This window comes from Sarcophilus harrisii, chromosome 2, assembly GCF_902635505.1.
Source record: "Sarcophilus harrisii chromosome 2, mSarHar1.11, whole genome shotgun sequence".
NCBI lineage: Eukaryota > Metazoa > Chordata > Mammalia > Dasyuromorphia > Dasyuridae > Sarcophilus > Sarcophilus harrisii.
In genome coordinates this window covers 595,923,350-595,938,519 of record NC_045427.1, presented here as the reverse complement: position 1 = coordinate 595,938,519, position 15,170 = coordinate 595,923,350, and the positions used below count along the sequence as shown (strand labels likewise).

General features: G+C 40.9%; 1 protein-coding gene across 7 annotated transcripts in view; it reads right to left on the bottom strand.

Moving 5' to 3' along the window:
• ARHGAP22 (Rho GTPase activating protein 22) overlaps positions 1 to 15,170 on the bottom strand; it is a 398,531-nt gene that overhangs the window by 98,709 nt on the left and 284,652 nt on the right. Inside the window, exon 1 of one of the 7 annotated variants that reach the window (XM_023494482.2) lies at positions 6,852 to 7,295. The exons of 4 other annotated variants lie outside the window; for them this stretch is intronic. In XM_023494482.2, coding sequence (XP_023350250.1) covers positions 6,852 to 6,903 — 52 coding nt within the window. In that variant the 5' untranslated portion in view covers positions 6,904 to 7,295. 2 more of the 7 variants (XM_023494492.2, XM_012539667.3) reach the window with 2 other exon arrangements.

Here is a 15,170-nt window from a genome sequence, read left to right as displayed (position 1 = left end):
CCATTTGAAAACTTTAACAGCTTAGGGTATGTGTATATTTGTGCCTTTAGTCAGTGTTTACTGGGTTTTGCTCCATCATCATTCCTAACTGAATTCTCACACTCCTTCTTATAGCACGGAATTTGATATAGGCTTGGTCCACTAAATCTACAATCCTAGAACTTATATTAACTTATGTTAAGTAAAGTAAGCAGAACCAGGAAAGCAATATATACTATGACTACACCAATGCAAATGGGAAGAACAAGAAGGCAATCAAAACCAAATGCTAAGAAACCAAAAGTTAAAATTATAATGAGCAAATATTGGTCATAAAAAAGATATATGAGAAGGTACTTTCTTCTTTCCTTCTTTGCAGAGGTGGGGCCTATGGATGTAGAATAGTGCAGATAATGTCAGGGTTTTTTGATGGGCTGGGGTCTATGGATGTAGAGTAGTACATATAATGTCAGGGTTTTTTGATGGGCTGGGGTCTATGGATGTAGAGTAGTGCATATAATGTCAGGGTTTTGCTTTTTGATGTGCTGATTGATTTTGCTGAGCTATCTTGTTTTTCTTTTCTGTTTTTATTCTTTGTTATAAATGTTGCTCTGCCATTTACTAGCTGTGTGGCCTTGGGAAAAATCAATTTCTTTGAGCCTCACTTTTCTGATCTGAAAAAACAAGGTCATTAGATGAGTCTGGGAGGGGAAAGGACAAACTATGAAAAGTAAGTGACTCACAAACAAAATTTATTTTTAAAAACTACATTTTTCTCGAAGGAGTTCATTTTTCCAACCTGTGGAAATGCTTTTTGCATCCTAATTCTGTCACATAGTATATTCATTTTCCTTCCCAGATTTGCACCATCCAAAAATTTGCTAAGTAGGCCATCTGTGCCTTCATTTACATCTCTGATAAAAGTGTGGGAGAGCACAGGGCCAAGTTCAGAGCCTTGGCGTCTGGCTCCAGAGAGTACCCTCTCCAGATTGAGGTGCATATATTAGCATTCTCTTGGTTTAGCTGTGCAATCAGCTAGCTACAACCTCGCTTTATGGTATCATCTTCCCCTGTTAGGGAAATACACAGAAACTTGTTCCATAGCAATACATTGAGGCATGGGGCCATGGTATAATGAGACCACGCCGCTCAGACAGCACAAACACAATTGGACACAGGTCAGCACTCTGTGGGAAGAGATCCCTTTCTGATGCCTCCAGTAATAGACCACCTTGGAAAATATCCAAAGTGGATATATCAAATTCCGTGCTATAAGAAGGAGTGTGAGAATTCAGTTAGGAATGATGATGGAGCAAAACCCAGTAAACACTGACTAAAGGCACAAATATACACATACCCTAAGCTGTTAAAGCTTTCAAATGGCACTAAGACTTTTGAGACACTCAATATTTATCTGCATTTATGGCTACATACACACACACACACACACAAACACAAACACACATACACATATACACTTATTATTCAACCTCATGCTCTATTTGCAATGCCCTGGATTTGAAGTCAGGTGAAATCTGGATTCAAACTCTACCTTTGAAATTTACTGTGTGGATCTGGGAAACTTAATCTTTCTAAGTCTCTCTTCCTCTGTAAACTAAGACTGACATATCTCAGACTGTGAGAATGAGATGAGACAGGCAACATATGTAAACCTCTTTGGATACTTAACTTAGAGTGCTATAAAATTATCACTTGGTATTCATGTGAGCAAAGCCAAGCACAGAAGTGTTAAGAGGCAAGTTACTGGATGGGATAAACAGAGCCAGGAACTGGAACCCTAGCTCTGTGTGCTTTTGAGAAAAATCACTGAAATTCTCAGAATCTCAATTTCTTCATCTGTAAAAACGAGGGGATTAGACTGATGCTTTCCGAGGTCACTGACAACTTTTGAGATTCTACAGCAGCATGGATTAGAGCAACACAGTTCTCAAAGTGTGGTCTGTAATCTGTGAACCCTTTCATAGGGTCTAGGAAGTCAAAATGATTTTTTTGTAATAATATTAAGATATTTTAATTTTCTTTTTTGTTTTTAATAAGTGATGTTTTATTTTCTAAATGTTAACAGGTAAACTTGCATAAACAAAAGCTGTTTGGGGAGAGGTCCTTGATAATTTTTAAGAGAAGAAAGCAGTCCTAAGAAGAAAACATTTGAGAACTACTAGACTAGCAAATTTGGTATTGGAGGTCTTTGAATTTGGATTCTGGCTCTGCTACCTGTGTCATCATGGCCAAATCACTTAACCTCTTGGATCTCAGAGTCTTCATCTATAAAACAATGGGACAAAATGATCTCTGTTCCAGCCTTGTCTATGATTTGTGATTTATTTAAGTGTGGTTCCAGATCTAGCTCTTCCAGTCAGTAATTTGCCTGAGATCGGGCAAATCCCAATGCTTAATGTCCTCTCTTTTCAGATGAAGGAGATGGGTTGGATGACCTTTGTGGTCTCATCCAGTTGTAACATTCTACCATTCCATATCGGGGAGGAAAGGGAGGGAGAGAAGAAGGAATGGGCTGATGGAATAGAGGGAGGAGCAGCATGTGGAGAGAAGGTGTTATGGGCGAGGCTGTAGTCTGGGCCAGTCTAGCAATGGACTGTGATTGGAACAGGTCCAGGATATTGCATTGTAAGCATTTGAGGTAATATATATATATATATATATATATATATATTATATATATATATATAAATGGATGGATGGATGGATATATATGGATATATATATATATATATATATATTCCACAGAGAGAGAGAGATAAAGAGACATATATATATATATATATATAGAGAGAGAGAGAGAGAGAGAGAGAGAGAGAGAGAGACAGAGAGAGAGAGACAGAGAGAGAGAGACAGAGAGACAGAGCAGAGATAGAGACACATACATACACAGAGAGACAAAACAGAGAAAGGTAGCCAGAGAAAGAGACAGAGATAGAAAGTTTGGTATCAGGATTGGCAAATAGTGACTGGTGAGTGGCTAACAATCAAATGCCCTTTATGGGAGTCAGCAAGACCTTCTTGGAAGAATCTTAGACCTGCACCCTATACCTCAACAACAATACCATTTCCAATATTCCCAGCATATGATCATTCAGCTTTTGTTAGAAGATCTAAATAAAGCAGAAACACCTGGCTTCCCAAGCTGGTGAGGAACTGAAGAACTTGCAAAGAAAAGGCTTAGGTGGGACATTATAGCTATTTTCCAATATTGAAGAGATTATGATGTTGAAGAAGGGTCAGGCAGGTTGCTATTCAAACAATTAGATAGAGGAGTGGATGGAGAATTAGGCTTCAAGTCAAGAAGACCCAAATTCAGATCTTGCTTCAGATATTTAGTGACTTTTGTGACTTAAAAACCTTTTTCAGCCTCAGTCTTCTCATCTACAAAATAGGGCTAATAATAGCACCTGCCTCCCAGAGTTGCTATGAGGATCTGATAACACTTTTCAAAATTTAAAGTGCTATATGAATGCTAGACATTCTCCTCTTCCTTTTCTTTTTCCTCCTTCTCTTCCTCCCTGGTTTCTGTGATACATAACTAGTATCAATAAGAAGTTTCAGGGACACAAATTTCAGGTCAATATAAAGATAAATTTCTCAGTAATTGGAGATGTCTGAAAGTGAAATGGTCCATTTTGAGAGGTAATGAGTTCCCTACCATTGGATGGGGCTGCATAATCATTTGCCCAGGATATTATAGACATTATGCTTTTTGGGGGGAGGAGAGAACTAGAGATGGACTAATCCTTCTTAATTCTGTTTTTTCCCCCTTTAATTTTCTATTTATTGTAAATAACTTGCTTTGTATATTTGTGTTTATATGGGTTTTTTTCTCCCATTAGATTGATTGTAAGCTCTTTTTTTTGGTACCCCCACCACTTAGCAAAGTGATTGGCACATAGTAGGTGCTTAATAAATGTTTACTGAATTGAATTGGCAGGCCTTGTGTGAATTCACATTCCATTTGGCATAACCATCTGAAACCCAAGGTCACATCACTATCAAGAGATACCAGAGCATAGCTTGAATTGAGGTCCCTCCCTTCTTCCCCCACCAAGGAATATTTCAATCGAGCAGGATAAAATGCTCCTAAACTAGGAATTTGGGTCATACTTGAACTCACAGTTCCTAATATTCCCATGACTTGATTCAATGTTATCCTATAAATAATGCCCTTGTAAATCTGAGTATTTGGGTAGTAGCTCATTACCCAGCAGCAACAACTATCATTTAGCTAATCCTATGGATGGGGAGGGAGAGGGATTCCTTTTATGAAGATAGTCACAGAGTCACCATTAATACACTCAATCTATTCCTTGACTTTTGCTCAGCACTTTTCAAGTTCAGGAGCTTCTTTCTCCTTCTTAAGATTACCCAGAGGAAGGATTCTGGCTTCCTGGGCTGTGACAAATGTCTCAACAATTGCTTGGAAAGTATATAATATGCTCAGGTCACCAACTGTTCTCCATGTCGCTCCACTGATTTCCCCACCACTCGATTATGTAGATTTTGCCTAAGTGATTTCACCTAAGATATTCCTTGTTTTCTGTCATATCCTAGCTTTTATTTCTCCCTCAGATAGGCTATAAAACATCATTTTTTATACTTAGGCTTTTTCTGATGATGCAGTGGTGCCTTAACAGTCCAGGCACCATCTGGACCCCACAGTTCTAATCTTTTGCCTTCCATTTCTTTTTGTTTTTAATTAATTAAAAGGTTTAGATCACAATTTTAAGACTGCCTTTTGTTTTTATATCAGTCATATCTGGATGCAATCTTGTCCCGAGACTCCCTTTTCCTTTCCCTGCCCCCAGCCCTGGAATTGAACCTTCCCTCTTAACAAAGAAAAACAGTTAAGCAAAAATATATGACATAGTAATTGCATCTCACAATACACGCTGCATTCTTCTCCTATTCTTCTTTCTCTCTCTCTACCAAGGGGAGAGAAGTATGTTTTGTTACACTCGTGTTTTTACTCTTCTGTTCTTTTCATGCTACTTAATAAAGAAAAACACCTCAATTTAATTTAATTCCATACCTGGGTTGCCTTACTGCACTTTCCACCCTCTTGCATTTTTACACTCTTTTTTCCCCGGTCCATATATGCCCATATTTCAGCCCTGTCCACTTTTTCCTGCCTGTGCCAATGTTTTCACCAACGTCCCAGACCACATATTGGTCCAATAGCAGCAAATCAGCAGGGGTTACTATGCAGTATTTGTGCTGCCTGCATCCCACCTCAGAGCATCTAGCTGCTTTAAAATGCAGCCTCCCCAAACCCACTACATTTAAAAGCAAGGACTATGACTGTACTGTACCTTCTTCCTTGAGGTGAAGGGGAAATTTGTCCTGTATTTAAAAAGGCGTCCATGTCTGGTAAACCCCCAGCCTCTTTCATGCAAAGATACAAAAGGGCTCTCTTTCCTTCTCTCTAAGTGGAATGAAAGCTGCTTCCTTCCCATATGACCCAATATCCCTCCCTCTCCTCCATCCTCACACCTCTGCTCTTAACTGCTCTGACTGAGTGTCAGGAAGAGTATAGGCTTGGGCCAACTCACTGCCAGTTCCCCAAAGCCAAAGCAGTCAGCTCTGCAGCAGCGGCTTATGTTTTGGAAGAGTCAGCTTAGAAGGAGGCAGGATACTCTGGGTGGGAGCACGGCTGGGTGACAGTTAACAAGAAAAGCAAGGGAAGGTTAAATGAGATGTCTCACATGACCCACAGAACTCCAGCCCTGCTGAAAATGACACTCAGAGCCGGAGCCTTAGGCCGGTGCTCCATCTTCTCCCTGGCACTCCCTTTTGAAGGCAATTTCAGCCCTTTTAAATCCACTGGACAGGTATGGGCTTGACTGCTTCTGTCTGTAGCCCTGACATTCTTCCCGGTTCAGGCTGACTTTGTGGTTTGCCATTGAAGTCTTGCCTGATGGAAACTGCCCCACCACTTCTAAGGAAAGCGTTTGCTCTCAGAGAGGGTGGAGAAAGGCAAAGCAGGGATGCGAACTCTCTACCTTTCAGTTTCCTTCAGAGTCACCTCATGGGGTTGGACTACATTCAAGTAACGGGTTAGAGAGGAAAGTATAGCCCTTGAAAGAGATCGCATCCTCTGCCACTAGGGGAAGGCTGGGCTCCCCTGGAAGCGGATTGTTCCATAACTCCAAGCACAATGCAGAAGGGAAAACCGTGGAATTATCTGAATAAAACGCAGGATAAACATTGCCTGGAGGAATTCCTAAAGGGGAGGGGGAGGGAAAGGGGGAAAGCAAAGTCCCCATCGATGCCTCAGGAACTAGATCCCGCTCAGCATCCCCCGTTCCACAAACCCAAGGAGACAGAAGCATCACACAGCTGCACCGCTGCTTAATTTCACAGCCCGGTTTGTTGCAAAAAGTCAAAACAAGCGACGGCAACAGAACGCGAGGGTCCCTTGGCCGGCGGCCGTCCTACGCCAGTATTCCTACAGGTCCCTCCTCCGCGGAGCTCAGCGACCTTACTGAAAGACCCCCTTCCCCGGGCTACACACGATCTTACCTTGTCCAGCCTGTCTCATCGACTTCCATCCTGTCCTAGCTGACGGGTGCTGGTAATGGGGAAAGGGTTAATTTCCTTCCCTGGTTTTTGAGCTTGGCTGAATTCGAGATGCTGCAGGATAATGCCCGAGAAACAAACACCGCACCCCCAGGAACCCTTTGTGAGCCTGCCTGCCACACTCCCGTAGTTCAATGGCACGGTGTGTTAGAAATGTCCTTCCCGTTTGACTTAAAGAGAACACACACGTACGTGTACACACACACACACACCCCCCCCGCGCATCAGGCATTAGCTATCCCGCTGACGGGCCCGGTGGGACTTACCCTTATGGAGGCATTTGCTTTTTTTAAGATACTTGGCAGTGAAGAAAGGCATGGTGGTGGCAGGGGTGAGATTGCAGCCAAAACCCGGGTTCCTTCGCACTGGCTGCGAAGTCACAGGAGCAGATGCCCGAGCCAGCAGAAGGGAAGGAGCGCGTTTGGCTCTGGGAGGCGCCGGGTGATGAGCACAGAGCTCCCGTGGCAGCGGACCAGCCCTGTGGAGTGGCCCGATGGGCACTGCAGAGAGCGCTCTCCTCGGCTTCACTCTGCTACTGCCACCTCCGGAACCGGGCTCAGGGGGCTGAGGACAATTTCCATAACAATATGTACAGTACAGCTCGGGGAGGAAGGGACTTTTCCCTCCCTCTCTCTTTTCCCCCAGAACTTCGGCATTAATCACCTGCCACAAACAGGAATACCGCTGAAGGGAAGCTCGAAGGGGGTGGGGGCAGGGCAATGAGGGGGTGGGAGAGAGGGGGAACCCTGCAGGTTGGGGAAGTTCAAGAGTGATTCTTGTAATCCCCCATCCGTTCTTGTGACTTGCTCCACATTATTTATAACGGCACTCCATCCCTTACCCCCACTACTTTGTCTAAAACACTCTCTCTTAATGCTTCCATGACCAAATTCACTAGAAATCAATCTAATTCACAGTTAGTGATTATGGCCCAAAGTCATTATTAAGAGTTGGTTTACTGGAAACTGAGTGCATGCCCATCAGTTAGAGAACGGCTGAATAAGTTATGGTATTTGAATGCTGTGGAATATTATTGTTCTATGAGAAACGATCATCTGGATGATGGCAGAGAGACCTGGAGAGACTTACATGAACTGGTGCTAAGTGAAATGGGCAGAACCAGGAGGTCACTGTACACGGCAACAACAAGACTATAGGAAAATCAATTCTGATGGACGTGGCTCTTTTAAACAATGAGATGATTCAGGCCAGTTCCAATGGTGTTGTGATGAAAAGAACCATGAGAGAGTACTGTGGGAACCGAGTGTGGATGACAACAAAGTATTTTCACTCTTTTTGCTTGCTTGCATTTTGTTTTCTTTCTCATTTTTCCTTTTTTGACCTGATTTTTCTTGTGCAATATGATAATTGCAGAAATATGTATAGGAGAATTTCACATGTTTAACATATATTGGATTACTTCTTGTCTAGGAGGGGGAGTGGAGGGGAGGGAAAAAAAGGTTTTGCAATAGTGAATGTTGAAAATTATCCATGAATATGTTTTGAAAATAAAAAGCTTTAATGAAAAAAATTAACAGATGAAAAAAGAAGAATTGATTTACGTTGATCTTCCATGGGGAGATATGGGGCATTGTGGGTTGTTCCTGAGATTTGTTTTATAGATCTCAATATCTTGGGGATTGGGATTGGGCTATGTGTGTAGTGGTTTGGGAACACAAGTGAAGAATAAACTAACAGGATACATAGTTTCATTTTTTTCATCTTTGTACTCCTTCAAACTTATTATAGTACCTTACACATAGCAGTTACTTTAATAAATCAGTGGATTAATCTGTAGGCATTAAAAATTTACTATGTGTCAGACACTCAGCTCATTGAGCTGATTCAAAGGCAAAAATGAAACTAAGAGAACTTGCATTCTGTTAAAGAGAATGACTGCATGTGAATCATTGGGAAAAGTAAGGGGAAGAAAGGGTTCAAATGAGGTTTTTAATAACTGGCAAGTCACTTAATCTCTGTGGGCCTTAGTTTCCTTAAATGTCAAATGGGAAGTTTGGATTAGACAGCGTCTAAGATTTTTCTCAACTCTAATGATCTGATGACCATAAGCTCCTAAGCTTTCTTTTTCTGAGTTCTTGTCAAGTGGGATTGACAGTAGGGTTGTTATCAGTTTGAAAGTCTGAAGAAATCACTGTGGAGGAAGATGAGAACTTTAGGAGATTCTGGCCCCTTCTCATAAGGGCCAGCAATACTCCAATTCCTGAGGGAAGGGGAAGATTTCTGGAAAAACTCACTCTAAACCAAAGGACAGCAAATAGTTCAGACTGAACCCTGATCCAGGAAATAGCATTATAAGAAGGGGAGGTAAAATTGAAAATATGGTTCTGTGTAGCATTTTACAGATTTTATTCCCCAGTCCAACTTTTTGTTGTCTTTGAACTCAAATTTGGTTTAACATTTTTCTAAAAGTGCTTCTGATCTACAAGCATTTATGATACAAAGATAATTACAAATCATTCTGCATTTCAGACACCAAGATTCTATTGAGACATTTAACATGCACACAAATAAGTGAACATGATGATGTGAGGAAGAGATGACAGAAATGTCAGGAGAAACATTGGATAAGAGATGGCCCCTGAATATAGCCTAAAGAAAGCTATGGATTCTCAGAGGCAGAATTGAAGAAGGTATTCATGGCATTTATATGTTATAAGATAATATGAAGTCGTATCTGCCCTCAGCCAATACTTCACAGGAGAAGTCAATGGAATCCAACATCTGGAGTGGGTGGGTGGATAATATCCAAGGTGAGACCTTGGTGAGACCAGTGGATACCCAAGAGAGGGAGGATCTTTGATTACAAGATTCCTTGGATTGCATGAATTACCTTGGAGAAAAGTGGGTATATCAACACTCCTTTAAAAATTTTATACATATATTTGCTTATATTTAAATACATATCCAAATGTATAAATATATAAACATATATGTATGTATGCAGGTTTATTAGACAAATAGGTAGATAGCTAGGTAGATGGATGGACAGACGGATAGATTGATTTCTGAAGGTAGAAGCTGTTTAGTTTTTTGGTCATCTTCTGTTGTGTCATCTTGTGGTGTTATAATAAGGAAGGCGGGGGAACAGAGTTGTGAGAGTATGAAGGCAAGACCTGTCACCATATATCTCTGGGAATAGTCACTTCTATTCTGAAGTTGTCTGTAGGAAACTTAGAAAAAGTTAGAGAGCCTTGGTTTTAGGCTGATCCATTATATTATGGTTTTGAACCATATGTTTCAGAAAGAAGAAAAAGGATCAAGCTATGGAGACATCCTTGTAGAAGTGTTCTAAGAATTATGGTATCCTTTCTCATTGGGCTATGAAAACCATATGATACTCAGGAAAAAGAGAACTATAAGATATTGCTATATACAAAGCATTGATGATAGATAATTACAAATCAGTTCTGCATTCAAGAAACCTAGATTTTATAAAGACATTTAACATGTACACAAATAAGAAGGGGGGGAGGTTGAAAATGTGATTCTGTGTAGTATTTTACAGATTTTATTCCCCAGTCCAACTTTTTTTGTCTTTGAACTCAAATTTGGTTTAACATTTTTCTAAAAGTGCTTCCAAACTACAAGCATTTATGATACAAAGATAATTACAAATCATTCTGCATTTCAGAAACCAAGATTCTATTGAGACATTTAACATGCACACAAATAAGTGAATACATGATGATGTGAGGAGAAGGTGACAGCAGTGTCAGGAGAAACATCCTATAAGAGATGGCACCTGAGTATAGATCAAAGAAACCTGTAAAATATTCTTAAGTCTCTATTAAGACATATCATAAAATCAGTAACCACTGCTCCCTTGACAATTTCTTTTGAATATCCCTTTTCTATTGTTGTTTCCCTGTATCCCTCTGTCAGAGCATTCAGGACTCTAGCAGTCCATTATCTTGAGACCTTCTTCCTTTTCCATTCCTCTGGCTGAGAAAGAATAATTTTCCATTAAGTGACTTGATCTGATTGAACTTCCAACAACATGGAGTAGGCAGAGGCTCAATCTGGAGATGCTACCTGATGTTCACATTCCTGATGGAGGGTGTAGCTTGGGCAAAAGTTAAAACTTTATATTCAAGAGGCTGTGTGTCATTGTAATTAGAGGGACTCACAAAGGCTGGAATTTCAGTTTCGCTTCTATGACATAATACCTATCTCAGTATCACTTTAACTTGGAGTCAATGAATTTGCTTTTTTAATCTTTTGATAGCTGTATTTCAATGTCATTGTATTCCTATCTCTGTGTATATATATATATATATATATATATATATATATATATAATACATATATATACATGTTAATACATGTTTGTACACATTTAAAACTTCATTCTCAGAAGAGTTCCATAGAATTCACCAGACTTGGACTGAGATCCAAGATACTCCCAAAGATTAAGAAGCCCTGACAATCCTATTTGATCATGTGGTGGTTCTTTAACTTCCTGATGCCTGAAGCATCTCTCATAAGACTCTAAGTTCCATATGAGTTGTCAATTTGTAGCAAGGAAAGAGTTCCTACAATGGAAGTCCCCTAAACAGAGGAAATGAAAGGTACCTTCCCTCCCTTCTTCCCAATCACAGTTTGTAACAAAAAATTACTTGTCCCTATTTATTTTATAGTAGACTATGAGGGAAAAACTAGAATTATCTATTTAGATAGAAACATTCTTTGAAATAAAAATTATCATTGTTGTTGTTATATTATATGCATTTATTAAGCACCTGCTAGGTGGGTTGGCCAACAAGCTTTTTGTAAGTGGGCACTTATCTAGCTATCTAATGGGCATTATGCTAAGCACTAGGAATACAAGAAAGGAAAAAAGTATAGTCTTTGCCCTCCAAGAACTTTCATCCCACTGAAGGAAATGACATATACCTAATTTTGTATACACTACACAGTGAAAATGAAAGGTGTTCTAAGAAGCCAGGCACTAAACAATGGAAACCTGGGGAAAGTCTTCTGGAGAATGTGGGGTATAAACTGATTTTTGAAGGAAGCTAGATGTTAGAGGGTATGAGACAGAGTATCCCAAGAAGAACTGACAACCAAGGGATTTGGGGGACAGTGTCCTATGTGGAAAATGGCATTAAGCATGACTACTTGGATCAAGTGAAAGTGGGTGAAGAGCAAAAAAGTGTAAGAGGAGTAGAAATTAAGGAAAAGGCAAAGTTGCAAAGGGTTTCAGATGCCAAGCAGAAGATTTTATATTCAATCTTTGAGATACAGGGAACCCTGAGTGGGAAGGTGAGAGGTGATACTGTTAGACTTGCTTTGTAGGAAAATCACAACTATAAAATGTGCTAGGGGATATGAGGATGAAAATGGCTGGGTGCTTTCAATCACAGAATATATAATCTAGGAGGTAAACGAGATGTACACAAAAGGAAGAGGCTGCTCTCAGGACATTCGAACATTCCACTGGCTTTTGCAAAATTAGTCAGGCTTTGAATTAGGATTGCCTCTAGTGACTGTTTCTATTGCTTTCTTCAGGAAGCAATTCCGTGGTCCAACGTATCTTTAGCTATTATGGAAATTTTCCCCGGTAGTCAGCAAAAATGCGCCTGTGCTCAATATCTGCCTTTCTCTCTCCCTTTGCCTTGAGGTGTAGCATATTTCAAATATATGAAGACAGCCTGGTTTCCCTTGTAAAGTCTCAGAGCTGCTCCTGAGGTGCTGTTAAGCAGCTTTTGTGGGGTTTTCATTGGCTGAATGGTCTCTGCTTTATTTCTGGCTGAAACCTTGGCAACAGGATACTTTCTGTAAGCATGATTCTGTACAGGGCTCCCTTTGGCTGGAGCTTATGTCATGCTGGAAGTATCAGAGGACTCTGAGATAAGGTGATAGGTGTTTAGTCTCAGGAGGACAAAAAAGCAATCTCCTGCGGATTATCCCTCAGGGGTCTGCCCAAGTGCCCTGCTTCCCTCCCTGTCTCCTTCTTGGTATTTTACTGTCTGATAGAACCTTTACCACGGACAAGGTGCTCCTGGCCCGAGGGCTGAGAAACCTAAAGCTAATACAGGGTATGGAGTTGAGAACCTAGTCTGGGAGTTAGAGGAGCTGAGATCCACTTCTGACAGACCCTTCCTAGCTGGGTAACCTTGTACAAAGTATTTAACCTCTTCACGTCCCTGTTTTCTTATCTCTAAAATGATACTTTACAAATATCAGTTATGCTTATGATTGTAAGAGGTGATGTGGAGTAGAGAGAACTGAACTCCAAGTCAAGAAGTCAAGCTGGCTTCAAGTAACTCCTGAGACATATTGGCTCTATAAGCTGGACATGTCAGGTAACTAGCTTCCCAGCCCTCTTGGTGACTCACCAAGATAAATTGTGGAGAAATTTCTGAAATAATACCAGTATTGGAAAGTGGACATGAGAAACTCACAACTTAGTGTGACCTAATAGTGATTAAAATGGAAAGTTTCCAGGCCATGGAGTCATAAAATCACTGCATGGCAGGGTTGGAAGATCAATTAACCCAGGTCTTTCCTGAAAATTTAAGTAAAATTCCCATACATACAGCCCGGCCAGCTGAAGGCCATCCAGGATGAAGAGCTGAGCCGAGGGAAAACCTCATTATCTCCTGAGCAGCTCATTCCACTTTGAGATGACTAATTAATAATCCATTCCAGGAAGTCTTGAATGAGTGGCTACCAAAGTCCTTTCCAACTCTACAATTCTTGTGTTTGTATTAGAAAGTTTTCACTTCTAAGCAAGCAAAGTGTAGCTCTTTACAATCTGGGCCTGTGCCCTCAGTTTTATTTTCTGGGACCAAGCAGAACAAGTCTACTGGTTTTAACTACAATGTGAAGAGTTCTTCAAATATTTTCTGGAAGCAAAGAATTAGTGCCCAGGAGGACATGTGGGGACCTAGAATTCAGGGCATAGGTGAGAGTTACATGATTCTGAGTGATAGGTCTTAAAATGGAACTATGTCCATAAATTGGCTTTTTGATTTGATTTGATTTATCTTCTGGCTGACTCATTCATCACCTCCATCTTCTCTCTATCTTCATTCAGTTTAACTCTACCTTGGACTCTGGCTCTGCTACTCTCATTCCCAACACTCACATCTTCCTCAACCTTATGATGATTTCCAAATGTGTCCTAGCCTGCTGTCCAGAACCTTAAGTTGCCCCAGTCTTTTTGGATGGACAAGACACTATGGACTGAAATGAAATCCATTAACCTAGAAATCTGTTCTGCTATTGCCAAAATTTGTACCTCTTTTTTTCCTCTTTTTTCTGGACCCATCTCCCCAATTCAATGACTAATGTACAGGGGCAGAAGGAACAGAATAAGAACTCTGCAGAGTAAGACTTGGGAGAATTCCTCATGGATTGTTGCATCCCTGGCCTTTCTTGTAAGATCCTTCCTAAAGTTCTTGCTGTCCTAGAAATATGGCACCATGAGAAAGCCACAAAGGCAGAGTTAAGAAAAGAGACCCATTGATCAAAACCAGAAGATCCCAGACAGGCACCAGATTTCTCGTCTCACAATCTCCCATGCAAGTAGAGAGATTGAGGAGGCTGGGGGAGGAGGGAAGGGAAGTTTGGACATCACATCTTAGCTCCGGCAGCTCAGTGCTTCTCAGCAGGCTTGGTTCAGAGTCAGGAACACACTCAAATGCTACTCTTTTGATTATTTCTGAGACTTAAAGTAAGCCACTTAACCCTTATGAGTCTCAGTTTCTTTACCCATAAAATAAGGTGATGATCTCTAAAGAAGAGCTTGCATTCTACATGTGGGGGAGGGGTGAGAGTGCAGTGGAGAGATACAGAGCAATAGCTCGAAATCTATCATTCAAACATTCTTCTTTTCTTAAGAATAATATTCCACCTGCCTTTGAATATTTAGATGATCAGTTCCTCTCTTCTCTCTTTTCTTTCTCCCTCTCTTCTTTCTATCTCCCCCTTCTTTCTTTTTCCTTTCTTTCTCTCCCTCCATCTTCCTTCCTCCTTTCCTTCCTCTTCCCCCTTTTTCTCTCCTTCCCTCCCCCCTCTCTCCCTCTCTCTTTCCTCTACCCTTTTCAGTTATCAGACCTTTAGACCAACTCCCAACGATCTAAAATAAGAAAGAATGGCTCATGAAGTAAAACTGTATGTATTCAGCTGGCAGATCCGCCAGCCAGTTCCCTTCCCACTTCCCACTTCCCCCTCCCTTCCATAGCTGCTAATTAGCCTCTAGTCACTGTCAACAAGGCCTGTTGACATACTCGGATGCCATTACATTCATCACTTAAATATTCTGGTGGCTGGCATCTCATTCTCAGCCCCCAGCCTATCTTCTCTCCCCAGGTTTCTGGGGGATAGACATATACACACAGACTATATACCTTAAAAATAGGAACAGTGAAACAAGCCAGGAAGCTTAAATGCATCCCACTGGGCACAGAAGACCCGAAGGCAGACATCAACTGTTGTCTTTGCAAGATGCCTCTGGATGACAAGAGGGGGTGAAAGGGAATAAGACAGGGCAGCTCTGATTAAACCTCTTAAAGGCAGAGTGCTTAGATGACAGGTGAGTGAGTACTTGGATCTGACAT